The 27582-nt window shown below is 45.6% G+C and overlaps 1 protein-coding gene across 4 annotated transcripts in view; it reads right to left on the reverse strand.

The window, feature by feature from the left end:
* PNPLA7 (patatin like domain 7, lysophospholipase) overlaps positions 1-27582 on the reverse strand; it is a 1524034-nt gene that overhangs the window by 706775 nt on the left and 789677 nt on the right. For all 4 annotated transcript variants that reach the window (XM_078642105.1, XM_078642108.1, XM_078642106.1 and 1 more), the window contains one exon: positions 24297-24452. In XM_078642105.1, coding sequence (XP_078498231.1) covers positions 24297-24452 — 156 coding nt within the window. The remainder of the gene's footprint in view (positions 1-24296; positions 24453-27582) is intronic.

Genomic DNA, 27582 nt, shown 5'->3' on the forward strand with positions numbered 1-27582 from the left:
CCCTAAACCCTTCAAAAGAAACCCCCACCTCAAGCTCAAACCCCCTTACCTCTCTCCTCTCCAGCGTCGCTGTCTCTGTTCCCGGTTCCTGCTTCCTCCTTCCTGCTTGGTGCACGTCGTTGTGAGGAAACAGCCTAAGTTTCTATATAGCCTAGTTTCTGGATAGCCGCTGCCGCCATTACACATTACATCGTATGCGTTGTAACGCATGCGATGTAATTGCAACGTGTGGTAAAAACAGCGTTGTGATGGCTGTTTCCCCTAGCCTTGCATAGGCGCACTATTTGGTGCAAAGCCAGGTTTACAGGCTTTAGTAAATCTGGGTTTGCATCAGAATCCATGGGTGATTGCACAAGAACGCCTGTGCGCCACCGAAGGAATGCCTCCCCGATGCAATGTAATTCAAGGTAGAGCTATACACTGTTACTTTTTTCACTAAACCTCGCAAATTGAGCGTTGCATGGTTTAGTCAATCCCAAAATGCATTTTTTGTCGGGCTGCGTCAAAAAAACATGTGACGTAACTACGACACAAATGTTAGTAAATCTGGGCCCATAATCAGACTGCTTTAGAGCAGAAATAAACGGTGGAAGGCTGTAAAAAGGGCATGTAAGACTGCTGTAAGATACGAGCAGCAGCAGGGCTGACAGGAGGAGGCAGATTAAGACTGCAGCATAGCAGATATAAACAACTGCAAGCCAGATACAAGCAGCAGCAGGACGCACGCAGACAGCAACAGAACAAACAGAATCAGCAGGGCACAGAGTTAGCAAAAGGGCACATAGACAGCATTACAACAAATACAGTTAGCAGCAGGACACACGCAGACAGCAGCAGGGCACACAGGCAGTAACACAACAAAAAAAGAGAAAACAGCAGGACACACAAAGACAGCAACACAACAAATATAGTCAGCAAATACAGTCAGCAGAGGGGCACATACACACAAATATAGACAGCATCATGGCACATATAGACAGCTTCAAGGAACAAATAGAGAGTAAGAACAAAATAACAAGTTACTTAACTTTGGTAACGATGTATCTGTAAGAGACATACATTAGTTATAGATTCCTTACCTTAGAATTACCCCAGATGTCAGACCGGATCCGGCAAAACAAATTTGTAGCAGTACCCTTGCGCGTCGTAGGTGGCGTCGGTCGACTACTTGTTAGTCGTCGTGGTCGCCAGGATGCCGTCGCGGTGTCTCCTTAGATGCCGCCCCTGCGTGCCGACTTCAGTTCTGACACGACTTTCCATGCCAGAAGGGCAGAGCCATACAAGACACTGACCTAGTGCATAAAACTAGGCCCTGTAAGGGAGTCCCTATCTCTAGAAGTCAGTTCGCAGAATGGGGAGGATGGGTGGGGCGGTAAGGAATCTATAACTCATGAATGTTCTTACAGATACATCGTTACCGAAGGTAAGTACCTTGTTCATTTGAAAGAGGCCATTAGTTATAAATTCCTTACCTTAGAATAGATACCCTAGCTATACCAACCCCAGAGGTGGGTTGGTGACTAAGTTCACACCAGCAAGTACTAGAGAACAGAGCGGCCGAAAAAGCCGTCTCTCTGGACTTGGCTGTCCAGGCAATAATGCTTAGTAAACATGTGCTGGGGAACTCCACGTCCCAAAGCAATAGTAGCTGCTGTCACCCTGGTAGAGTGGGCACACAGTCCTACTGGAGGTTCCTGAATAGCTAAAGAATGACAGATCTTAATGCATAGGATGACCCATCGAGAGATGGTACATTTGTGCACTGTCCGACTTTTCTTGCCACCTACATAACCCATGAAGAGTTGATCGTCCACCCCGAAGTCTTTAGTGCGGGCAAGGTAGAAAGGCAGTGCACGTTTTGGGTCCAGACTGTGGAGCTTCTCCGCCTCTTTGGGAGAGTGTGGAGGGGGGAAGAAGGTGGTCAAAGTGATGGTCTGACATGTGAAAAGAGATAACCACTTTGGGCAAAAAAGCATATCCCCTGGTAGCAGTCCAGTAACTGTAACATCCAAGACTGGAGCTGGAGTGCTGCTCACTCGCAGTAAGTACACAGTTCCCGGGAAGAGGTGGGGCGAGACCAGACATGTGCTGCGGGCCCATCCACATCTGGCGGAGGATTAAAAGACTTGCTTTGGGGAGACTGCCACTGTGACTAGAAACTATAAAACTGAACATGAGGGATAGCAATGTACCTGAGCATGAAACCTGTTTCACTATCCTTATACAGAATTCCATGAAAGATAAGGGAGAAGGAGACCTTAAATCCGGAATAAAGTGGCCATGTACCAGTGGATTAGTGCTTGCATGTTGTACTTCATTTTTGAGTGTATTAAGGTGCTTTACTGTCCAAAAATAAAAAATAATCACTTGGTTGGACAATCCATTATTATACTGACAGGTGATTGTTGAGTTCTGAGCTTGATGCATTCCTACCTCATTGAGAAGCATGTGGCTGCTCACCATGACTACCAAGAGTCAAGTGCAGAGGGGAGAGGATGTAGCCTTACAGCTAGAGTGGTCGACGTCAAACCTGGGAAACTGGGTTTGAGTCAACATCCTCAAATTCTGGGCAAATCACTTATTCTGCTCTTGCCTAACAAAAATAAATGTGTCCTCATGTAACGAAACTGGTGCTGTGTAAAGCGCTCTGAAACCCGATATCTTTGGTGCTAGTTCACACTATATAAAATTTAAAAAAAAATATATTTTTTAAAAGTGCAGAAGGTGTTGCACTTTGCCCAGTTTCTAGAGCCATAGTAGGACTAGGCCTGGGCGGCAAATTCCATTCCACTCGCAGAATTTGCGGAATTTGGGTAATTTCGTGTTCCGCAGAGAACGTGAAAATGCCCAAAATTCTGCGTTCCGCGACATCATGAAATATTTTGCTTGTTCGCGTTCTCAAAATACGTGTTCGCAAGATATTTCCCCCGAACACGCAAACAGCGATTGGAAACAGAAAAAAAATCACCTCGAACAAGCAATTCCGCGTGTTCGCGGAATTTATGGCGTGTTCGCGGATATTTTTTACCGTTTCGCGGAGATCTGCGTAACGCAATTCCGTAAATTCCGTCCACCCCTAAGCAGGACATCAGAGGCAAATGAATACAGTCCCCACAATAAGGTCCAATAGCCCAGTCTTGCCCCCATGATCGCCATGTATATTATATAGTTTATTTGCTTTTTTGATAAGAACTTTAATAATGTAGTAAAATAATAAACTCTATTAAATAGATGTTACCTTGCTATGCAGCTACCCCACCAGTTTGCCTGACATTACCTGTAGTAACCCTAACTTTAAGCATACAGAGTATTTATAATATTTCCTTAGACATCAACATAAGCTCCAATGTTTATAGGAGTTTAGTTAAAATCCATGTCTACTGCTGCATTTAAGGTTTTCCATCTACCCCATGACGACTGTCTCATCCTTCTTGTGAATTAGGCTCTCCTGTGGCATGTTATTTAGAGCAGCTTATAGAAGCTTACTTCTAAATTAAGTTCTTGCTTGGGAGAGGTGTGCTGATACAGATGTCCTTAAGTCTAGGGTGATGTCCTCCTATACGTGCAAATGTCTCATCTACTTCACAAGCATCTCTAAAAAGTGAATGTCATTTTACTTTGTGCTTGCCAAAATGTACTTTAAAAAGGTGCAATACAACTTAAAAGAGAGGACTACAACGTACTAGCCACGGATAGAGCCGAAGCACTGGGAAGAGAAAGAGGGTAGGCTATATGACCTAGGGGACAAGGCTGGGAAACTCATTGTGTGGTTGGACAGGAAAGAGCTGGCGAGCAGACTGGTGCTGGAATTACTGGATTGGGGGGGTGGGACGATTACCGACCCACAAGCTATTGTTAATACGTTCGCCGCCCACTACAGTGTAACGTACCGTACGAGCACCTCATACACTGAAGAAGATTCACAGTTGATACTCGGAGACATAAAACTGCCAACCCTATCGGCAGAAGACCCGAGTATATGGAGAGCAAGCTCACTGACGATGAAATAGCGCAAGCGATTAGGAGTCTCCAACCTGGCAAGGCCCTGGGCAGCAACGGCCTTCCCATTGAGCTCTACAAACTACAACTAGATAAATTAGCCCCGCACCTACGAGCCATGTTCGAGGAGAGCAAGAGTTTGGGGATGCTTCCTCTGGATCAGAGAATTGTGACACTGGTTACCATACACAAGGAAGGCAAACCGAAAAATATAGGCCCATCTCCCTACTGAATGCAGAGCCTAAAATTCTGGCTAAACTCCTGGCCAACCGACTTGGCCGAGTAATAGACGGACTGGTACACCCTGACCAATCAGGCTTTATGCCCAACCGGACACAGCGCTAAACCTGCAAAGAGTGCACAGAGTAATGGGGAGAATAGCCACAATCCAGGAGGCTGCAGTAATAGTGTCACTAGATGACACCATTGCATTTGATACTATCAAATGGCCGTACCTTTTCACAGTCCTGGCAAAAATGGGGTTTGGGCCGAGTTGGGTCAAACTCCTTTACTCAGATCCCCTGGAGCAAGTGGTAGTTAATAACAAAAAATCTGAAGTGTTCACATTCCATGGCGGGACCCACCAGGGCTGTCCACTGTCCCCTCTCCTCTTCGCCCTCGCCCTGGAGCCGCTAGCGGCGTGGATTCGTAGAGACAAAGTATTAAGAGGGCTGCATTGGTCGGTGTCTTGGGAGTACCGTTTCTCCTTGTATGCAGACGACATACTTTTATTTTTGGCCTCCCCAAAGGCATCACTCGGTAGTGTACTAGACATCTTTGAATACCCAGAGTATCTGCCAAAAATTGCAATCAACTGGAGTGTGTCCCTCCTGTAAGTCCTTAGCGGGGGCTCACCACCACCACCCAGGGGTCGCCCTATACAAATCACCACAATTGGCTTTAAATATCTGGCTATTTTTGTCACCTCTGACCCTGCACTCTGATTCCCCAACAATCTGCTTCCACCTTTACAAAGAATGAAGCGAGATATTGTAAATTGGAAGAAGCGCCCGCTGTCACTGCTAGGCAGGGCAGCGCTTTTTAGGTCTCGCCTATGCGGCGTGCATGCGCTGCATAGGAAAAAGACCTATAGAAATCGCTTCGGCTTTTCAGCCAAAAACTTGCACGCATTGCATTGCTTTCAATGGTAATGCGGGCACATTTAGTGATTCCCTTGCGGGAGCGAGCTTTGGCAAAATATGTTTACTCGCTCCCGCAAGGGAATCGCTGTGTATTCTCTCGCACTCCCCCACCCCTCCCACTTGTTATCCCAGTACAGTTTCACTTTCGCAGCCGCGTTTGTGTTTTATTTCAAATGTTACGATCTTCCAGCTGTTCGCTTAGTGTGTCTTCCTCACTCAATCGTTCTACGGCCCTTGTCCCCGTGGTAGTGTGTTTCCCATCAGTCCCCTTTTTTTATGGTCATCATGTAGCTCTATGTTTGCTCCACGGTCCAAGTATGTTTTCCATTTCTCTTGGATTGGCTTGTCTTTCAATTTTATCGCCCCTGCTCTTTGTCTGGTTCCCAGTCTGCTGAATGCATTCTTAGAGTATATTTCCCTTCTAGTCTGATTATGTGGATGCATCTCAGTACTACTCTCTGGGGATTATACCAATGTGGGTGTAATTTATTATTTTTTTTTTCTGGAAGAGTGCACAAGAGTGTCTTCATGTGTCAGTTTCTCCTCGTTTTACTCTTTTTGTGGTGGGTGTCTTTTGTTAGTCTTGCCAATGGTCTGCTAAGTGCCTTGCTCTCTATATGTTGTGATTATGCAGTTTTATTTTTATGTTCCCTCCATGTAGTGCTTGCTGATGTTCAGTTTGTGTCATTGCCGAGTGTTGGCACTCTAAATGTGTTACGAAACCTTCCTCTCCTATCCACCTACCCTTGTAATTTCATCTAATACAAATGCCAATGCCAACTTGGTCACTCACAGCCCAGCAGAGTCACTCATTCTACAGGAGACCTGCCTCTCAAAAAGCACACTCAGCCTCAGAAATCAATACAGACCTGCAAGGGAAAAGGCAATGGGGTGGTGAGTGTGGGTAGGGCAAATGTGCGGAACAAACATATTAACCCCAGTTCCCCTGTGTGGGAAGGATCTCTTGCATTCTGTTAGGACAACAACATTGTTGCCTGCTCCAGTCCCACGTGAGCCCGTTTGGTGGGGAGGGCATGAGGGTCGATAGATGGGATTTCTTCCTATGCCTATGTATGATTGGCTGTTACGTGCTGAGGGGCATGGTGACACATCTAACCAGGGATGCAGCCACCACTTGTTGGCCAGGCAGCATTTCAAGAGATTCACCCAGCAGCAACCAGCGTAGAGGCCCTAGAGGCCGCCCACATGCAATGCATGGCTGCCAGAGTCTGTGGGCTGCATGAGGTGGGCGTGGCACCATGTAAACTCCTGCACATACGTCACTGTATCTAGGTTACAGGGTCTTCTTGCATTCTTACCACAAGAAGGGGTAGGCATCTGCTTGTTGTAAGTTTCACGGTGTACCATGTTATATCCTCAGCTTGCTGAGTTATAGAAAATGAATACAAGAAAGTTAAAATGGAAGTGAATTTAGCATTGTATGTTCCACGGCTCAGGCAGTGAAAAGTTGATGCATTGAAATGATGAATTTGCACTTTTAATTTTTTGCTGCCTGTAATTTTTTTGTATTAAACATGTATTAGCCTTCAGTGAGCTTCTCAGAGCATTTAGATTCTATCAGATCTCTTGGGGGAGGCTCATTGCTCGGATCAAGCAGATCAAACTCCTTTGTAGGTGCTCACTGAGCAAATAGATACTCCCTAATGCGAACAAAAGTGGAAACAAAACACCCCATGAGGAAATCAGTTATCAGGGTAACTAACGTGACCGGGTGTCTTCCTAAGAGGGAGGCACTACAAGGAAACAAGCATTCGCATAACCAATAGGTCTCGCCTTTGGGACCTTATAAGTGTTTAGCCATGCAACAGTTGATGTTGTTGCACCAAGGATATTGTGCTGCATAACTAAATACTTAAAAGGTCCCAAAAGCGAGACCTATTGGCTATGCCAATGCTTGTTAAGATGATGACATTGCCCCGCTTTCTTTACTCACTGCAGAACGCCCCTGACCTAGTTCCTGCACGATATTTCAGGGAGATAGAGGGCCTGCAGAGGGACTTGCTGTGGGACGAGAAGCCCCAAATGGCACTGACTAAACTTGCCCTAAATTGGTATGATGGAGGGATTAGTCTCCCAGACCTCAATAAATATTATTAGGCTGCCCACTTGACTGCCATCAATCAGGTTACTTACTACCACCCAGATGATCCGGGATATGCCATGGACAGATGGATACTACCAGGAGGGAATTATAACTGGGCGCTATATTCTAAACCCCGGCAGCTTCCCCTCACAGTTCAAATTTGGCATGCAGCGAACAAGAGCCTAGGATGGGAGCAGAAACGGACATTGGCGACTCCCCTATGGGATTCTGAGCAGCTGGGCACGCTGCAGCCCTCCACAGAGTTTGACAATGGGACCTCATTGGGATCTCGAAAGTAGGGGACTTGTGGGTGAAAGGCGACATGATAACGTTTGCCTCTCTACAGAGGGACTACGAACTAGCAGACTACAAATATTTTAGATACTTGCAAGATCGCCACGCACTTCAAGCGCATCTGCAAAAAGGCTCCTCCCCTCCGGAATCCTCGCCCCTCTAAGACAGATTGCTTGATGGCTATCTGCCGAAGAAAGCTATATCCCTGACCTACAAGAAAATAATCAACGATACTGGAGAACCCCTACAGAAAACTGAGAAATGGGAGAGGGACGGCCTAGAGTTAGATGATGAGGAATGGCAAGAAGCAGTAGCTTCCTCCTCAAGAAGTAGCAATCTCTGCCAAACTGCAGCTCATCCAACTTAAAATAATGCATAGAGTCCACATCACGGGAAGAACGTTCATATGGGAAGAACGGAGAGTGGGGATTGCAGGAGGCAAGGTGGTAGGGAGGGCACATTCATGCATACACTGTGGGAATGTGAGTACATACAGCAGTACTGGCGAAAAATTCACAATATCTTTAGTGAAGTACTCACACTTACCATTCATCCTGAAGCTAAACGGTGCCTTCTGAACGTGTGGGATCCTACGGCCCGGAACAATAAAAGCAAGCTCTAGGTCACCCCAGGTCTAATGATAGCAAAGCGCACCATGGCGCAATTGTGGGGGGTCACACACGCACCCAAGGTAGAAGCCTGAAGGCAAACATGGACTGGTGTATGTTCCGGGAAAAGACAGTATATGTAGCGAGGGGATGCCCCAAAAAGTGGGCCTCCAGCTGGAGTGATTGGAATGCATATCGAGGAGATATTTGTAGCCCCCTAATACTCCCCTGCTCGATGATCCCCCCCTCACAAAGAAGGCTTTGTATATTCCCGCATCCTTGTGCTGCAATGATAGAAACCATGATTATTGATGTATGCTTGATCTACCTCCTCATTAATGTACATGGCTTTGTCGTTTTGTTAGGTTTAATAAAAAGAATTATAAAAAAAAGAAAAAAAAGTGGAAACAAACATAATTTTGGGGTGAAAATTATAACCTTTTTAGGCACCCATCCAACTAAGAACACCAACAAAATGGGAGAGAGCGGAGAGAGAGAGGTAGGCTGAGATGAAAGGCAAGTCATAGTTAAGGAGCAACAACGAAGTGGAAAAAAGGAGAAAGAGGAGAGAGGAGCCATGTAGAACATTGGTAAAAGTGACCTAATCAGCATTAGATCTGATATATGAAACAGAAATGTAAGTGCAAGAGGGAACCCTTAAAAACTTCTACCCATGTTGAATGAAAGAGTCTAATACTCGCCATATACGTTGTTATGTAATGGGGTTGCTAGAGCACTTCCACTCAGCAATGTACGTGCTTCTGAGGTAGGTTACTCACGCCCACCAAGTATGATATGAAACATTGCTAGCAGACTTCCAGTCTGCTAAGGTGACCTTTAGCAAGATGGTGAGCAGTAGGTCGCAAAGAACGAGATTCGAATCTGGGTGCTCAATCGGGGAGATTGCTGCGTGAGTACCAATCATAGTCATTGGAAAACTTAAGGAAATGGGGAAGTTGAAGATATTTGACCATTGGGCAGAAACCCCATCCCAAAAGGACTTTAAACATATACATGCAAAGAACATATGATCTTGCTCAATGCATGCTTGTTTGCATGACCAGCATGGGTCAGAGTCAATAAGCTTCAATTTAAAGTCTATTAGAGGCCCCATACAGAAAATGTGAAACAAAGAATCTTGTTTGTATGAGTGAAGAGATACGTTTGTTTCAGACTAAGAGGGGACACATTTTTGCCCAGGCCTCAGATAAAACGGGTGGAGTACCCTTAGAAGAGAAATATGAAGACCACTTGGACTGTAAGTCAGGTGATGAACAGGGGCACTGCTTCTTAGTAATTTATACATCTTGGACGCAACATGGCTCCTAGATTGGAGTTGTTTGAGGGGGAGAAAAAGGTTGTTTATAGGATGGGTTCTAATTTGGAGAGTTTAACTTTGATTTTTCGGAAATCATAGAAATCTTAATCGGACAGCCTATTTTTTGTAGCCATTGGGAAGGGTTTGGAGAAGTTTTAGACGTATCTTTAGGGTTGGTTATAGAAGGGTTATAAAGCCCTGCATGGATTTTCTGGAGATCATTGAGAATATCCTCTGTTTTTGTCCTAAGTATTCATTGGTGGTCTTTAATGTTAGAAATTAGAGATGAATTACTTTTACACTTCATGCATGCTGCTAGGCATTTAACGTCTTTATTTAAATAGCACAGTATTTTGCCTTTCTCTGCGTGCCCTCATAAGTGTGAGCGTTTAATAATAGTGTTATATAACTATTTTAGTTTTTTAGGTTAGCCATACCTAGCGGGTCTCTAAAGAGTCTGTACCGGATTTCCATAGCTTTAATATTGGCTGATAGCTTTTAGAGTGAGGATTTGATTTGCTTATTTTTCCTGGCCAAACTGCTTATGACTTGACCCCCTGAAAAAAAGTACTAGAGTGTAACAGGTGAGGAAATCGAATACCTATTTTCCTCTAGGAACAAGGCTAAATTCTCATCGAGTTCACGCACATCTGAATCTTCTTCCAGGATATCAGTATTCTTTTGCCATGAACGGGTTCTAGTTTGCGCCGGAAGGATTCAAAAGGAGAAAAAAATGTCAGCATGGTCCGAAATTGTGATAGGGTAAAGAAGAAGCAATAGTGCCTTGCAGGAGAGAGGGATCAGCCACTATATAGTCAATTCTTTAACTATTGCGTTGAGGGGAAAAATGTGAAATCATTACCTGTAGAGTTATGGAGCCTCCAGACATCAACATGGGTGTTTAGGGTACATAGGGAACACATTGCTTCATGAGCCTTATGAACTCTATCTAAAGGCTGAGTTTCTGTCTAGGGTGAGGTCCATAGTTAAGTTGAAATCCTCACCTAGAAAAATGTAAGCTTTGGGGACAACACTACTAATTTAGCTGCAAGGGGCAGACCAAAAATGTGGATCTTCCATCGCAGGTGCATAAATATTTACTGCATATATTTTGGTAAACAGCCATCTACCCTTATCGTCCTGCTCTACTGCAACAATTGATAGACTGGAGTTCCGTGAGATTAAGGTGATCACAACATTCTTTTTAGAAATTGCAGCAGAGCACAACTTAAACATCCAGTCGCTACGCATTGACAAAGCGATTTTATAGCCCATCCTAGTTTCTTGGAGGAAAACCATGTCGCCATTCCTGGAGTGGTAATATTTAGAAATGTTCCTATGCTTTTCTGGATGATTGAGACCTTTAGTGTTGAGAGAAATGACTTTCAGAATTGATTCATATTCATCATTTATGATAACAGGAAACCAGCATTCAGTGTAAGGTGTAATAGTGAGTTACCCATCTTGACGGCATAAATGGTGTGAGAGAAGTATTACATGGCTCCGAAGGAGGAAAAAAAGTGGGAAAGTGCACTGTAAACGATGACCAAATACCCCAAACCTGACCCTTTCATGAGGGAAGGAAAAAAGCTGATAAGATGCTTTGATCATTTAGTCATATAGACTCTATATTATATAATGTACGGGGCTGTGGAAAACCAGAACAATGAGGGAGAGCGATGGCCCCCCACATCGAACTGGAACTAGCCAAGTATAGGACTCAAAAGTGGGAAATGGCCTGTAGCAGGCAATCACAATATTTAACCATCATTTACAGGGAGCAGCATGGAAGGAATAAAACAGAGCGTACCTGGCCACACCAGGAACAGGAGTTAGTAGCAGACCCTCTGAGCCACAGCCAGAACATTTGAATGGATCACCATTAACAGCAGGAGCCCTCTACTATGTTGAAACCTAGTAAACACTGGGAGCATATAATGTTTAGATATTGGAGAAACTCAGCTATATAAGCAACTAACTGAGGGGGAATAGACATAGAACTGTTCTCACCCACAAAACACAACTCAAATATATTAACAACAAATCTTGTTGTGTTAAGACTGTTGCCTGCAAAGGAAAACCATTGGGGCACAATGTTAAGTGTAACAGTACATACAAACACCACCCCAGAAAGTTGAGCTTACGGATTCAAAGATATGTGAGATTAGTGCATCTGTACTGGGTGTAGATGCAGTACTCCCAAGGGGAGCGTGCATCCTTGAACAGTAGGGATCATCGATAAACAAAGGCTCCACAGCCATGCAATGACTCAAGCAAAAGAACAGCATGAGACGTAAAAGGCTGCACAGGTCTGTGAGCAGTTCAATGCCGCATAGAACCAACTCAATACAAGAACAAAGGAGAAACCAGTAAAGACAAAAGTAACACGCTACCAATAGGGACCTGACCGGCAACATTCCACCATCTGAACTGAACCACTATGAGATGGTATTGCATCATGCTACGAGACTCCAACATGAGCACTGGGGTTGCCCCTTGAAAACCAGAGCACCAGTGCAAGGTTGATAGGATGCGAAGGAAGGCCTCAAGAGTGACTGAGCCAATGTGTGAGTCATCCATATGTGATTCAAAGGTATTATTTAAAAAAGTCTCCAAATTAGCAGGTTCCGAGAAGATGCAAACTTGGCCTTTGTAGACTATCTTAAAGAGTGTTGTATTGCTCTCTCCGATACTGTCTTCTTAAGTGCCAGAAAACCCTCTCTCTTGGCTACCGTGACCCTGACAAATCTTGGGATATGGACCTTTTAGAGCCATGCCATGAGATTAATTTAACTCGCCTCATATGAGCCAGGATAAACTCAAGAGCGTTGGTGGTGCAAAGGTTAAAAATTAACACTCGCGGAGTTGTAGTGTTGTTGGATTTAAAGGTGGAGATCATGTGGGCACGTTCAAGTTCGAAGTCTTTTGTGGAGGTAATGCCTAGAGTTGCAGAGATCCAGGACTCCAAGAAGGTGATCACTGAGGGGGTCCCTGTTTTTGGATCCTTCTAGAAGGCCAAAGATTCTAAGATTGCTACGCTGATTGCAGTCTTCCACTTCAGGGACCTCACATATAAGGGAGGCAAAAATTGCCTCATTTTTAAGGAGAATGTAGTTTGTGCTGAAATATGATCTTCTACCATGTTATTTCTACCTTCAGCATTCGACATTCTCAGGTTAAGCTCCTTGAGATCTCTTCTGATACTGGCCACTTCCACCTGTGGTCTATATTTGTCTTTGTGCTATGTCATGAACATCATTTAGTATTTTGAGGATAGTTTCCAGAGTGTTAAAATTATCTTGTTTTTCCTTGAAAGGGGAGTCAGGGAATGGAGGTTCTAGCTTTGTTCTTTTCAGATTGCCTTTCCTATCTTTCTCCTGGTGTTCCTTGGAATCCACCATCATCGGCCTCTACAGAAAATATGACCAAGACAGGAATACAGAAGTGATTATGGTACCTCTCTTAAACCATATATCAGGCTTCATGTCAGGAATCCCACGTAAATGTACATGCAGTTGTCTGTGCCAGTCACCCACCCTCTACCAAAACAAGATTTGCTATTGGGGATCCCAATAAATAACATGCCCAAATCCAACAATAGAAAGGCTAAGCCACCCAAAGCCAGGTGACTGTTGCAGGTCTATGGTGAAAACTTTTTCTTTTTCCAAACATTTCAGAATTGTTTTTTTGGCGTTTCTGGTAAGCAATTAATTTTTACCACCCCAGCAAATAAATGTCACACTAAATACTGAAAACAAATGTTCACTTTAGGGCAGCATAAAGCTTTTTTTTTATTTTACTTTAAGTTTTACATAACAAATAAAAGAACATCCTACACCAAGCAGGCATAAAAAGATGTAGTCATTGCCATGCCTATCAATAATAGTTAATATGGAACATTAATATATTCCAGAGACCTAGGGCAAATTACAAGAGGACCGTGCGTTTTTATGCCAGTATTTTTAAAAGGCGGCGTTATAGCACATACATAGATGGAGTATGGTTTCTGACCAAGTTTCATACATGAATGGCAAAAATAACAACAAAGCTGATAATATGTAAACGTCATCCACCATTACAACCACTAGATTTTTGGACAGCAAGAAAACAATAAAGAGGGACTCGTATGTCTTTTGTTGTAGACCTGGGAGGTCACACAATACCATTCTTGTCCATGTCCCACAGATTAAGTTGATGAGGAGTAGCACTGTAGCTTTTTGGCCTTGAAAAAGGAACAAACACTTCTTATAACTATGATCAAGAAAAGTATGTACATGCACTGTAATACTTGTCAGAATGTTTTATTAATGAGATCATTTAGTTTGTATTTTTGATATGGCTTTTTTCACCCTGATAGAAATTGGGTTGTATGCTGACTGGGGTATGAGCCCTAGTCAAGCAGCAACCTCAATCATAGGCAAGGTAATAAGCAAGCAAACCCTAAATTAATCCATGCTCACCCTCTGGTAGCTTGGCACAGAGCAGTCAGGCTTAACTTAGAGGCAATGTGTAAAGTAGTTGTGAGGCACTTTATACAGTAAAACAGTGAAAACACCTCATAAAAAGATTTGGTGTCTGGACAGGAAGCTCATATTATGCCTTCTTCCTTCGCTTTATTACAACAGCAGCAAATTTTTAAACTACAAACTACTTTTCCCATGAACAGCAGGAAAATGGCAAAAGTTCAAAACGTAATTACATTTTCTCTATCCGCAGCCCTGTGCCAACTTGGTCCCACTACTCTGTTCACTCCTCCTCATTCCTCGCTACTCAGCAGGAAGTTAAGTTATTTTGTCTTCTTCTCCTGTTGTGGGGTGGTTGTGAACATTGTTGTTTCCAGTTTTCTGTGATCGCCCAACAATCTGCTTTCTCCTCAGATTTGCTCAGTCACGGGATGCATCTGCGTGACTGACGCCACTTGTGGCCCATTTCTTTGCTGCTTGGGAGTGCTGTGGCATCTCTAATGGAAGACTGAGTTTGGCACTCAGGGTAGAGAACCGACCAGCAGTGTCCTGTAGAGAGCACAGCCTTGTCCCCAGCCACCCGTGTGACATTTGCTGTGGGTCTGTACTACCCCCTGATTTCTTATGCTTTAAGGTGGTTGTTTATGTTTTTTTGAACACCCTGAGGGGTTGTTAATTGTGGATATTGATACCATGTGAGACACTATTCTCGGGTGGCAGTGACCATAATACACCAGGGCGCGATTGTCTCAGGGCTCTGCTCATGAATTGTGCGCCTCTGGCTCACCCATATTTATCTGGGGCCCCTCCCAACCTAAAGACGTAGTCATGCTCTGCATGCTCTAACCAGTGCTTCCCAGCACTCAAGGGCATGCCTACTATGAAAATTGTGGGTGCACCACCCCTCACCCTTATTGCCCAACCACGCAAACGGATTAGGATCAGTTTGAGGAGGAGAACTCATTGTCCTTCCTCCCTTGGGAAAATGCCTTTCATCAGGCAGTGGACGATTCTTTTTATAGGGCAGTCAACCAAGCCATGGAGGCCTTGCAAGAGCGCTGCAAATGGCCAACGCCCAAGCCTGACCCCCCAAATCACCCCGAGGAGAAGGACCTCCCCCTCCAAACGACAGTGCAAACCTGAGATGGACGTAGATACTTTTGCATGGCTGAAACAGGCATTTTGGTGCCCCCTCAAACAGCGCTGACAGACACCCCTGGGTAGGTCTCCGAACCCTCCATGCACCACCACCCCAGACCCCCCCCAAGAGAAAAGAGATTGCCTTGGGGATACAGATGAAGACTTGGGCCCCTCTAGACTGTGGCTCCCTGTTCCCCCTTCGGCCCGGAGGGTGTCTCAGACATATTAGACCCGGATGACTTTGTCGATCAACAAACAGGGTACAGGGGAATAAGATGGCTGTATATGTTGCGAGCCATCTGCGTAAACCCATGGAGAAGGACACTCGCAACCCCCTCCTGGCGAAATGCCCTCGCCCAAGTTTAGATGGCAAGATTGTCCTTACACCGGACATTGACCAGAAGATGGCGACGTTCCTGGCCAAGTTTGTAAAGGACCCTAAGAAGGGTATTGATCGGTCCTGGCACTCTTGCCAGGACAAGCTTCTGGATGCAGTGGTCCCTTTAACTGAGATCCTGGACATGGACGAGGAGGCTAAGTCCTCGGGCTCTGTGATCTACCCGGACGTGATGTTGGGAAGGTAGCAGCGTGCCATTGTGTTTCTGGGAAATGCTAACTGTGCACTCTCTATAGAGTGGCGTTGCTCCCTTTTAATAAAGGTGGACCCTAAGTTGAGGGACCCTGCCTCATCTGAGGATGGAACGGTTGCCCAAGGGGGTTTGTTTGAGGACCCCTTCGTGAAAGATCTTAGTACGTTTGTGGTGACTTTCACCTTGCTGGACAAGGCCCAGTCCAACATTCGCAGGATCTTCACTCCTGGGGTTTTCCATGGGGCTAGTTGTAGCAGGGGCCGCTCGACCGGCCACTACTCCTACTCCAACCCTAGAGCCCCTAGCCCAGTCTGCGGGGCCAAAGGCGCGCGGGCGGAGTCGGGCGGCCCAAAGATAGAGTGGATGGCTTTGTAAAATGCACAAATGTGGGCAGGGGACGCTCCGGCTTCCGGACAGGGATGGAATCACAGAGTCGTACCAGCGGGCTCCCAGGATGGAGCCGGAGAGCGGCGAAGCTCTGGGTCCCGCATCGCGTCGACTGACAGACAGGTAGAAGGGGAAGAGCGTCAATGCTTCTTAGCCTTCTTATTGTGCTTCAACTTGCCCGATGAGTGCACATACTTCGATGGCGAAAGGTGATGGCTCCGCGACCTTTCCTTCGACTGGGACCCCAGACGGCACGGAGCAGACTGCCGGGCATAGAGAAGCTTTCAGGACTGCTCCCGCAAAGACTTTTGTTCAGGACCCGGCAGTCGGAGCACGGCTTCAGGTCATGGTCGCGCTCCAGGCACCAAAGGCACTCGAGGTGTGGATCGGTGACCGACATCAACATGTGACAGGAGTCACAGGGCTTGAAACTGGGTCGACGACTGAACATCCTTCGTGCACCAGTAGTCGCAAGACTCAAAAAAGTTGTCGACAAAAGTTGAAAAAGAGTTAGTCAAAAAGTGAGTAGGAGCACGCTCTTTTCTGAACTGCGCTGACTGGCGCGGAAAAGCAAGAACTGACATCATAACATAACATAAGCGTGCAGGGGCGGCGTCTAAGTAGACACTGCGACATCAGAGCGGCGACCACAACGCCGACGACTAACGTGGAGCCGACCGACGCCATCTACCGACGCGCTGGTGTATTGCTACGAAAAAGATTCTCCGGATTCAGTCTGACGCCTGGGGCTAATTCTAAGGTGAGGAATCTATAACTACGGTCTCTTTCAGATGGGCAATGCAGACCCTAAAGCCACACCACCTCAGGAAGGAGTTGACTTCTCAATCCGTACCACTTACAGCGGAGGTGAAAGAGGAGATGGTTTGGTGGCTCACTCACATGGAGGCATGGAACGGGAGAGTAATCTTCAGCTCCGCCCCAGACATTGTGTTCGAGTCCGACGCCAGTCGCACTGGTTGGGGTGCCAGTTGCAGGGGATTTTTCCACAGGAGGAACATGGTCCACACAAGAATAATACGTGCACATAAATTTCCTGGAGCTCCTGGTGGGATCATTTGCGGTGCAGTGCTGGACCAAAGACAGGGTGCAGTCTTGCATGCATCTCAAAATGGTCAATATTTCCACTGTCCGGTACATTAACCACTTGGACGTTACCAGATCCCGCGCCCTGGCGAACCTGGCCAAAGATGTTTGGAACTTTTGCCTAGCAAACCAAGTGTTAGTCACAGCAGAATATCTTCTGGGTCGGTCAAACAAGGTGGCAGAGTGGCCCTCTCACCACCTTTTGGACTCCAGTGTGTAAAACTGGACTCACAGGTCTTCTCCCAGCTGTTTGAGAAGTGGGGTCCCTTTTCAGTCGATCTATTTGCGTCACGTCTGGAACATCAGTTGCCAAGATTTTCAGTTGGAGGCCAGAACCTCAGGCAAAGGCGATGGATGCATTCCTCCAGGACTGGCGCGAGAACAGGGCTGCGCATTCCTTCTGTTCTCCATGATCACGCGGGTCTCCGCCCAGGTACGCCATCAGAAGGCAGAGATTGTGTTGATTAGCCCTCTTTGGAGATCTCAAGTGTGGTTTCTGGTTCTTCTATAACTTTCCTGGGATTCTCCAATCCGACTCCCCCACTTTCCTCACATCCTGCTGAATCCAGATCTCAGTCCTTATCGCCTGGTGATGGAAGGGACATTGTGGATGATAGCCTGGTGGATCTCCGGCAACGTTGGTCGCTCCCAGGCCTTTCGGGACAAGCGGAGTCACTCCTTTCCAGAGCATGGGCAGACAGCACGACCAAGAGGTAATGATCTGCCTGGAACAGATGGCGCTGTTGCTGTGTGCAGCGGAGTGTCGATCCCTTGGGCGCGGATGTAGTCCATATCCTCAATTTCTTGGCAGGCCTTGCAGAAGAAGGCTAGGCGTCTGTCAATACATTCCGATCTGCAATCTCCGTGGGCCACTCCCCCATTAAAGGGGCTCCAGGGGGGGTACACCCATTGTGCTGCAGGCTTCTCAGGGGGATGTGTCTATGCCTTCCACCTGAGCCACCTTACTATGCACTGTGGGATGTAAATCCAGTGTTAAACTTCTTCCTATCCTGGCAACCAAATAGGTTTTTGTCTCATAAGGAGATTTCAGCTAAATTGGCAATGCTTTTGTGCCTGGTTTCTTGCAGGCGGGTGTCAGACGTCAGGGCCCTGGACATCTCTGTCAGAGTGTTCTCCCTGGATGGGGATTCATTTATAGTCAGCAGACGGACCAAGTGCAATACTAGGATAATCTCATACCCGGCCTTCCGGGAATCCCCCAAGCTGTGTGTAGTACAGTGCCTCCAAGCATGTGGAATTGACTGAACAAGTCTGCCCCCAGGCGGGAGACAACTGTGTATTGCATTACAGAAGACGTTAAAGGCGGTTTCTTCTCCTACCATAGCATGATGGGTGCGCTAGTTTATGCAGGAGGCGGGGATTGATACAAAGGTGTTTGGTGTCCACTCAGCTAGAGGGGCCATGCCCTCAAATGCGTTTTCCCTTGATGCGAGTTTAGAAGACCTGATGCGCGCTGCCGATTGGTCCTCAGACTCAACCTTTAAGAGGTTTTACTTTAAGCCGGTGCTGGAAGTAGCGCAATTAGTTGTGCATACGTTTTAAACTGACATAATCTGAGCCTCAGGTCCTGACATTGAATGAAAATTTGCCAAGCTATAGTACAGGTAAGTTTCAATTCTTTTAAGGACACATAGCCTAGGATTATCCCGCCCGGTGACCATAAGGACACAGACCCTCCCCGTTCTGGTGTAAGTAACATGATTTAGTGTTTATAGAGAATGATATTTAATTGTTGAATTGTACGTGTGCATATGCTTTGTGTACCAGTTCTCCCTTTGTTGATTGCCATTGTGTCACTCAGATTAGAAGTTAGAAGTGGAATTCGGATGATGCTTATTTTTTGCAGGAATGATGGGTCTAAACAGGATGCGTGAAGTTTATTCTGGAGCTGTTCACACAAAGAAAGAGGAGAAGTGAACAGAGTAGTAGGACCAAGTTGGCACAAGGCTGCAGAGAAAGAAGATGGACTTACTTTTTAGCTTTTTGCCATTTCCCTGCTGTTCATGGGAAAAGTAGTCTGTTGTTTAAAAAATGACTGCTGTTGTAATAAAACGAAAGAAGAAGGTATAAACCTCGCCTCCGTGTCCTTAATAGAACTGAAACTTACCTGTACTACAGCTAGGCAAATGTTCATTCCACACCATGTTAGAAAAATACAACTTTGTTTAATACATAAAACGGGAAACATCAAAAATCCAATATGTAGACTTTGAGATTCTGAATTTGAAACTGTTTAAGTAAAAATAGCACCTAGAAGCAAATAGTCCTAATCGGGAAATATGGTCACGCCAGACCAGAAAAAAAGTCAAAAGTTTAGGCCAACCGCGATGGAGTGCAGGCCAGATACAGGGACCAGTGAGACCCACTGAACAAAAGTACCTTGATCTTAGGTAGGTTTAAGTTGAGGACGTGTGGTACACTCCTTAATCCACACAGCGGTGCTGATGCGCTGGTCTTGATCCCCGCAGCCATGGGGATGCGTCGACTCAAATGAGCACTGAGCTGCTATTTGAAGGCTTTGGTGTTGTAATTTAAGCTGCTGTTGACAGAGATGCGAGGACCTTGTGATGGGGAAATGCACTTCACAGTGGTGGTTCCAAAGGCCATGCATCGTGCCGATTCACACAGCAGAGGCGATGCGCCGGTTCCAATCCATGCAGCAGAGGTGATGCATCGGTTTTGATCCACACAGCAGCAGCAATGCGTTAGATTGACTGACATCGGATGCGTCAGTTCCTCCGGAACCACCACCATAGGCCCACTTCCAATGGTGGTGGACTAGGATGGCACCACTTGACAGCGCAGACTCACAGATGGTAGAGTCCAGGTTCAGAAGCAGGGTGGTATGGAAATCTCTTATGACCCTGAGACTTCAAATCAGGAGGCCAGCCAACTAGCCCTTGGAGTCAAGCTGGGTTCAAGTGATGCAGGTCCAGTCCTTCTCACCCAGGCAGGGGAACAGCAGGTAGCAGGGCAGGACAGCAAGGCAGAAGTCCAGCAAAGCAGCAGCCCTTTAGCAGCACAGCAGTCCTTCCTGGCAGTCTTCACAAGTCCAAATAGAGGTCTTTGAAGTGCACAGAGGTCCTCCCTTTCTGCCCTGGCTCACTACTGGGGAGGAGTGATGTGCAGCACTTTGTGTAGGGACAGGACATAGCCTATTCAGGTGTAAGTGAGGCGGGGTCCAGCTCCTCCTTCCGATCCTGCCAAGATGGCTCATCAAGTCACACCTAAGCTTCCATTATGTGTGGCTGTCGATGGGAAATTCACAAAGCCCAGCTGTCACCTTCCACAGACAGGTGGTCAGAGACAGGCAGCAGGCACTTAATGGCTAAAGTAAGAAAACACCAACTTTCTGAAAGTGGAATTTTCGGATTTGTAAATTAAAATCAGACTTCACCGTTAGTCAGGATTTTAAATGAGGATTCCAGAGACCCTTAACTTGGAAAGTCTATCTCTTCGCAACTGGGAATTACACTTGGACAATGGAATAAGGAAATCCGAATGTTATCCTATAGGAGAGATAGGCATTGCAGTACTGAAAAAGGAATTTGAGAGTTTTTCACTACCAGGACATATAAAACTTGAAAGAATATGTCCTCCCTTTTCAATACATTGCACCCTACCCTCTGTGCTGTCCATGGCCTACCTTAAGGGTGACATATGTATATAAAAGGGAATGTTTGGGGCTTGCAAAAGATTTCTTTTGCCAGGTCAAAATGGCAGTATACTGCACACACAGGCTCTGTATGGCATGCCTCAGACATGGTTAAAGGGCTACTTAAGTGGATAGCACAATCAGGGCTGCAGGGTCACTAGTATTGTTTAATCTACAAGCCCTGGGCATATGTAGTGCACTTTACTAGGGACTTTTAGGTAAATTAAATCTGCCAATTGGGTATAGGCCAATATTAACATGTTTAGAGGAGAGAGGACAAGAAATTTAGCACTGGTAAGCAGTGGTATAGGGCTCAGAATCCTAAGGCCAACAAAAAGGTCAGAAAAGGTGGAGAAGGAAGGCAAAAGGTTTGGGTGTGATCCAGCAGAGAGGGACATTTTCCAACACACTCAAAATTATTTTCTTTAAAAAAACACACATATGGAACACTGTACCCAATATTCAATGGCATGACGGTGCAACAAAAATGATTATTGTTAAATTCCAGATGTGAATGTCTACTGTCTCAACCAATGGGTGAAGGGGTCTGACACAAACAGGTCCATGGCTGAAGAGTAGGGAGGCAAACACAGTGCCTGTGTGTTGTTTCTCCTACCATAAGGACCCAACCATTGTCTGATTAAGTCAAGATAAGTGATGGATAAGTGATGTCCAAGGAAAAATTAACAAATAATTTTGCTAGAGCTGTAAAATAAAGTTTTATATATTCTCCTTTAAAAGTATTATCATGCAAGTCTAACACTAAAATAAAAAAAATCACCATTAAAAAGGGCCAAGCGACTCAAGCCTGCAAACTCACTTACAGTTTTAAGCGCTCGCTGGTGGCATTCAATGTCACCTGCAGGTCAGAAAGTCGTAAAATACTCCTGCGATCAAATTTTAACTGGGTAACTGTAACACCTGTTACAGCACGTACAGCTAGTCAAAACTAAGATAAATAGTGCTATATAAAACATGTTTTTGTTATTAGCATCATTATCATCGTCATCATGAATAATAAATATTAAGTGTTATAGAGGCTTCCGAGGGCAATTATAGTTGGTAAAGGCCCCCCATACCCAAGCTACTCATTAACAAGAGGGAGTGCCTTTAACAACCATTCTAGCCCAAGAGAGAAGGGCGATAATGTTATTGGACATTTCCATCCGCTGGGGGTAGAATGTTCTAAAATAAAGAGGGAGAAACAGAAAGACATGCTTTGGAATACTGGAGCAGAAGGTCTGTAGCCGCCACTATGGGTCCTGAGCCACTTTATTGTCTTTAATAGAGCTGTCAAACATTCCAATGGTATAATAACAATAACGACAACAACAACAACATAACAATAAAACTACTACTACTAATAGTACTAATACTAGAGTCAAACAGTGGAGGAGGAAGCAAAATATATCCAACAGGCACAGCCTGTAGCTTCCATAGTGGCACACTGCAACACATTGTTCCAAACCACAGGCACTGTGTTACTCACAGACTACTAACTCACTTTGTTAGGCCTTGATATGTCTGCCTGAAGACAGCAGCAAACCGCAAAACACATTATTGCTAGTTTGCTTCATCAATCGCCACACCCCAGACTACTGACACCATACGAATTAATCTATACTAATATAATAAAGAGAGAGCCCAAACCTTTGAGGCGGGTAATCTCAGGAACCACAGCACCAATCACAACACCCAATACAGCGTTGGAAAGGGCAGTTGCAGCAGAAGGACATAGGCTATGCAGAAGTCCACCATATACATTTAAAAGGTAAAAGAACCGTGTCAGCAAAGTAGTCCCTTGTGGGCGTGTCTGTGTTGCGCTGTGGGCGTGTGCTGGGGGCGTGACAAACGCTGGGTGTGTGTGGTATGTTCCGCCCTTCATGCCATGTCTCATATCGTGTGCTGTGGGCGTGTGCTGGGGGCGTGGGCGTGTGCGGGGCGCGGGATTACGGGAAAAAAAAGCGAGTGTTGTGCCCAATATTTCATTGTTTTTTCTTCCCAGGATGTGTACATTCCAGCTCCGGGTGTCCACCCTGCTCCCTTTACATACCCCTGCACCCCATAATCATAACCCACACTTACTCCTTAAAATACCCCAACACCCTTAAAAACTAACCCATCTTAACCCTATAAATATACCCTGTACCCCAAAACCAAAACCTATCCCTAAACCCTAAAAATACCCCTGTACCCCAAAACACAAACCTAGCCCTGAACCCTATAAATACCCCTGTACCTCAAAACCGAAACCTACCCCTGAATCCTAAAAATACCCCTGTACCCCAAAACCCAAACCTAGCCCTGAACCCTAAAAATACCCCTGTACCCCAAAACCCAAACCTAGCCCTGAACCCTAAAATACCCCTGTACCCCAAAACCCGAACCTAGCCCTGAACCCTTAAAATATCCCTGTACCCCAAAACCCAAACCTACCCCTGAACCCTAAAAATACCCCTATACCCCAAAACCCAAACCTAGCCCTGAACCCTAAAAATACCCCTGTACCCCAAAACCCATACCTATCCCTAAACCCTAAAACTACCCCTGTACCCCATAACCCAAAACTATATCTGAACCCTTAAAATACACAAACACCCCAAAACATATACCTCAGTATCCCAAAACATATACCCCTATACCCATACTTACCTTATCCAAACATTAAAAAAAAACATGCTTTTACCATTCATGCATTTACAACGAATTCCGTTGTAAATGTATGCGTGGTAAAGCATATAAAATGTAATGCCATGCGTTATAATGGCATTGCGGAGTCATGGTACTTTCGTAATGAAAGTATGCGGAGTGATGGTATGCGGAAAGAAAGTTGCGGAATAATGGGTGTTTACCCTCCCCCGGTAAGTACATTGGTGGCACGGCGGGCGGCCCACATCTCCAGCAACATACTCATATTTTTTCACCACCGATTTGAAAAATGCACAGGTCTCTCTCATTGATGGCCAGCACCGACATACACTTTTAGACACACCTCCCGCCACGAGTTCTAGAATTGCGAACTTTAGAGCTGGGGAGCTACGTTCGAATCTCGGCATCAGCTCAACATTCTGTGATTCCAGGCAAATCGCTTTGTCTCCCCGTGCCTACCACAAATGAATGTGTTCTTCTGTAATGTAAATTGTGCTCATGCCATGTTGTCGAGTTCGCGCTATATAATACTGCAAGGAAAAATAAAGTAGGGAAACTCGAGTTCACACACCACTGAACGCGCACTCTTAAGTGCATCAGCAGTGCGCTGTGAATCGGAGCGTTTCACAGGCCTGTCACAGATAAGAAATGCTATCAAAACGAAATCCTACAAAACAATATACTACTGGCCGGCAGCAATTCATACCCGGACAACGTCGGGACGGGCTGCTAGTAAACTATAAATAACTTCATCTGAATGAAGCACTTCCCAATGTAGCTTTTTAGTGACAAACTGCACATATAATCAAGCAGAGTGCTTACCAACAGCATTGAGGGCATGCCTGAGCTCCAAAGTAAAGGCAGTGATGGGCACGTCGTCTGACACTGGCAGGATGGCAACAGTGGACAGGTTGCTGGCAGGATTGCCAGAATCCCACTTGCTGCTTGTTGAGATCAGTCCAAGACCAAGTCCATGACCTGAGACATTAATGAAACGGACACATTACTATGGTGTGTTGACTGATGAGCACTCAGAGAAACAAGTCGCCTGGTGAGCATGCACAGAAAGAGGAGAAAGGTATTAGACAAAGGAGACTGCAGAATACACAAGACATTAAGAGACTAGCCCTTCAAAGGAGCTTCTGAATTTGGAGGCTGCCAGTTTATGTTGTGCGTGCACATTAGGAAGGTATGCATCAAACAGTATCCCCCCCCCCCAGAAACACAACAGCCACAGAACAAGCTGCGTCCAAATGTTTCCACAAAAATAATTTAAACACACATCGTTACATTAGACAGCACACGTCATATACATGCATAATGAACAAACACATCAGAATCAAAGCACATGTGTGAAAGGACTGTTATATTTCTATCTCTATGTGGCCATCTAACATACAAAAATCTGTTACCACCCAAAACGACTATGGCCTTTCCATACCATGGTGTTGCTTGTCAAAATGCTAATTTCTTGTTCAGTACAACGCGTTTTCAGACTATGCTTTAAGGATTTCCAAGGATCATTATTTTGTACTATGCGCAATTCTCTCAGAGTTACATACTCCACTGAGCTCCTGTAAGACACCACATGCCTAGAGTTACGGTCACTAAGAAACAAAAATCACCCAAATCCAAGACAGACCACAAAACAACCCAATCAGTACACATTAGCCAGTCAGTCAGTCATAAGCTTTTATTCGATATACAGAGATATCTTATAAGCACATTTATAATACAATCATACAATGTACAAAAAAATCATTGCCACAAGAAGTCAGTGTGAATGTTTAAAAGAGATAAAAGGATATAAAAGGCCATTTATAAATTAGCTAAAAAAGAATTAAACAGCTACTGACAATCTCTTACATCGAATGAGCCAAAACTGCTTTAAAAATTTAGCTATTCCGCATACAATGGGGGGGGAAGTGTCCGTGCTTAGGATACGCAAGGCTACTGAATGACTGCGTGTGCCCATATTTCGGCAGAGTGGTTTCAGCCAAAAGCTCCTAGGCCTTGCGTAATCCGGGCATTCAAATAAAACGTGCGCAATGGACTCAACCTTACTTGGGCAACATGCACAGTTGGGGGAAGTACGGGCCGCTAATGACCATTTCGATACCAAAGCACCTAGCGGGAGGGAACCAACTCTAAATTTAAAATAAAGAGATCGGTCAAAGGGGAGAGTGATCAAGTCCAAGTAGGGTTCAACGGCCACAGTGTCTTTAATTTGTAAAAAGGCGGCAGTGGACCTGCAATGATTGGAGCTTGTGATTAGACGCTCAGCAGTCCATTTCCAGTAAAGCGCCTTGACAACTTCTTTTGGGGGGGCTGAACGGGATGACCAGCAGTCTCCTAGTCCGATATTCTCCAAAAGTTTTTTGGTGTCATTTAACCATCTTATCTTAGCCCAACCCCCCTGGCTCATTATGTCTCCCAGGGCATCAGCATAGGATTTTAAATCTTCGCTCCTCCAAATCCTTGTCCACAACCGGAGCGGGCGAAGCTGAGCTTGATCTTTGATGTTTCTACATCCCATGTCCATCCTCACTGGTACTGATGGTGTGCTCAGAGGAACAGAGATGAAGGATTTTAAAAGCTTGCTCTCTGCTGTGACTAGGGCATCCAGTCGGCAGTGGCCCCACAGTTCAGCCCCGTACAAGGCTGAAGTCGCTACTTTGGCCTTGTAGATGTCAAGTACTGGGGTGAGTGATCTCCTAGTTGAGGCTCTGTATTCCCTCATGAGAGCTCCTCCTACTCTCCTGTGGTTAAGAACCATTTTTTCAATGTGGTTTGCCCAAGTCATCCTGTCCGTAATCCGGATACCAAGGTAGTCGAATTCAGCTACTTTCTCTAGGGGGATAGAGTTGAGTGTAGGTGGGCGGCCCAATTTTCTAGGTGGATTAACAACTAAGTATTTCGTTTTGTCCACATTTATTATTAGTCCTTTAGCACCACAGAACTCCTGGAATCGTGTTAATAGTTTCTGCAGGCCTTGTGGGGTCTTTGAAATCAGGAGCGTGTCATCCGCAAAAAGCAGGGTTGGGATGCGGACACCTCCAAGACAGGGGGCGTCGGCTGGTTCTTGTTGAAGATGTTTTACCACCCCATTCAGATATAGCGAGAAAAGGGTGGGTGCCAAGACGCAGCCTTGTCTTACGCCCCTAGACACTGGTATCTTCTCAGTGAGCTCTCCGTTTTTACCCCAGCGGACCTGTGCAAAGGTGTGGGCATGAAGGCTTATGAGAAGGGACAAGATGTAAGGTGGTAATCCCAACTCAAGAAGGGTCCTCCAGAGCTCTTCCCGGGGAACTAGGTCAAAGGCAGTCTTCAGATCTATAAAGGCTAAGTAAAGACTACCCTTGCCTAGTTCCACCACCTTCCACCCCAAAAGGGACAGCCTAAACACCTGCTCTATAGTCCCCATACCGGCCCGGAAACCTGCCTGAAAGTCTGATAGGATTTTATTCTCCTCCACCCAATGGAGAATCCTACCAAGGATAGCTTTACCAGCTATCTTTTGGGTGGAGTCTATCAGACTTATGGGGCGATAGTTGCCCGGGGTTTCCCTACACCCCTTTTTATAAATAGGGACAACCACCGCACCTTTCCAGGATTCTGGCACTGCTCCTCCCCTCATAATATCATTTAGGAGAGCAGCTATGATCCTTCCCCATTCCGCTGGGTAAGCCCTCATGAGATCACCCGGAAGGCCGTCCGGGCCCGGTGCCTTACGTGGTGCTACCCAGCCTATAACCCCCTCAATCTCTAGGGGAGTGAAGAGGTCATAGAGGTGAGGTTCAATTGCCAGTGTGAGGTCCCCCCCCTACAGACAGATCCCCATCTGCTGGGAGGTATAAGGACCCAAAGTGTTTTACCCAGTTTTGAGGCGGGATGTTGCAGGGTCTAATGGCTGCGTCGGATTTACTCCGTTTACTTATAAGATTCCAAAAGACCCCTGAATCCCTGTTTTTACTAGCCTGGAGTAGGTCGTCCCAGTATTTATCTTCCCACTCCCTTTTAGCCAAATTGAGGGACTTTTTATAGGCCTTCCTTGCTTCCTGGATCACACTTTGGGGTTTAGATTTGACTGCCTCAACTAACTTTGCCT

Source organism: Lissotriton helveticus, chromosome 5_1, assembly GCF_964261635.1.
Source record: "Lissotriton helveticus chromosome 5_1, aLisHel1.1, whole genome shotgun sequence".
NCBI lineage: Eukaryota > Metazoa > Chordata > Amphibia > Caudata > Salamandridae > Lissotriton > Lissotriton helveticus.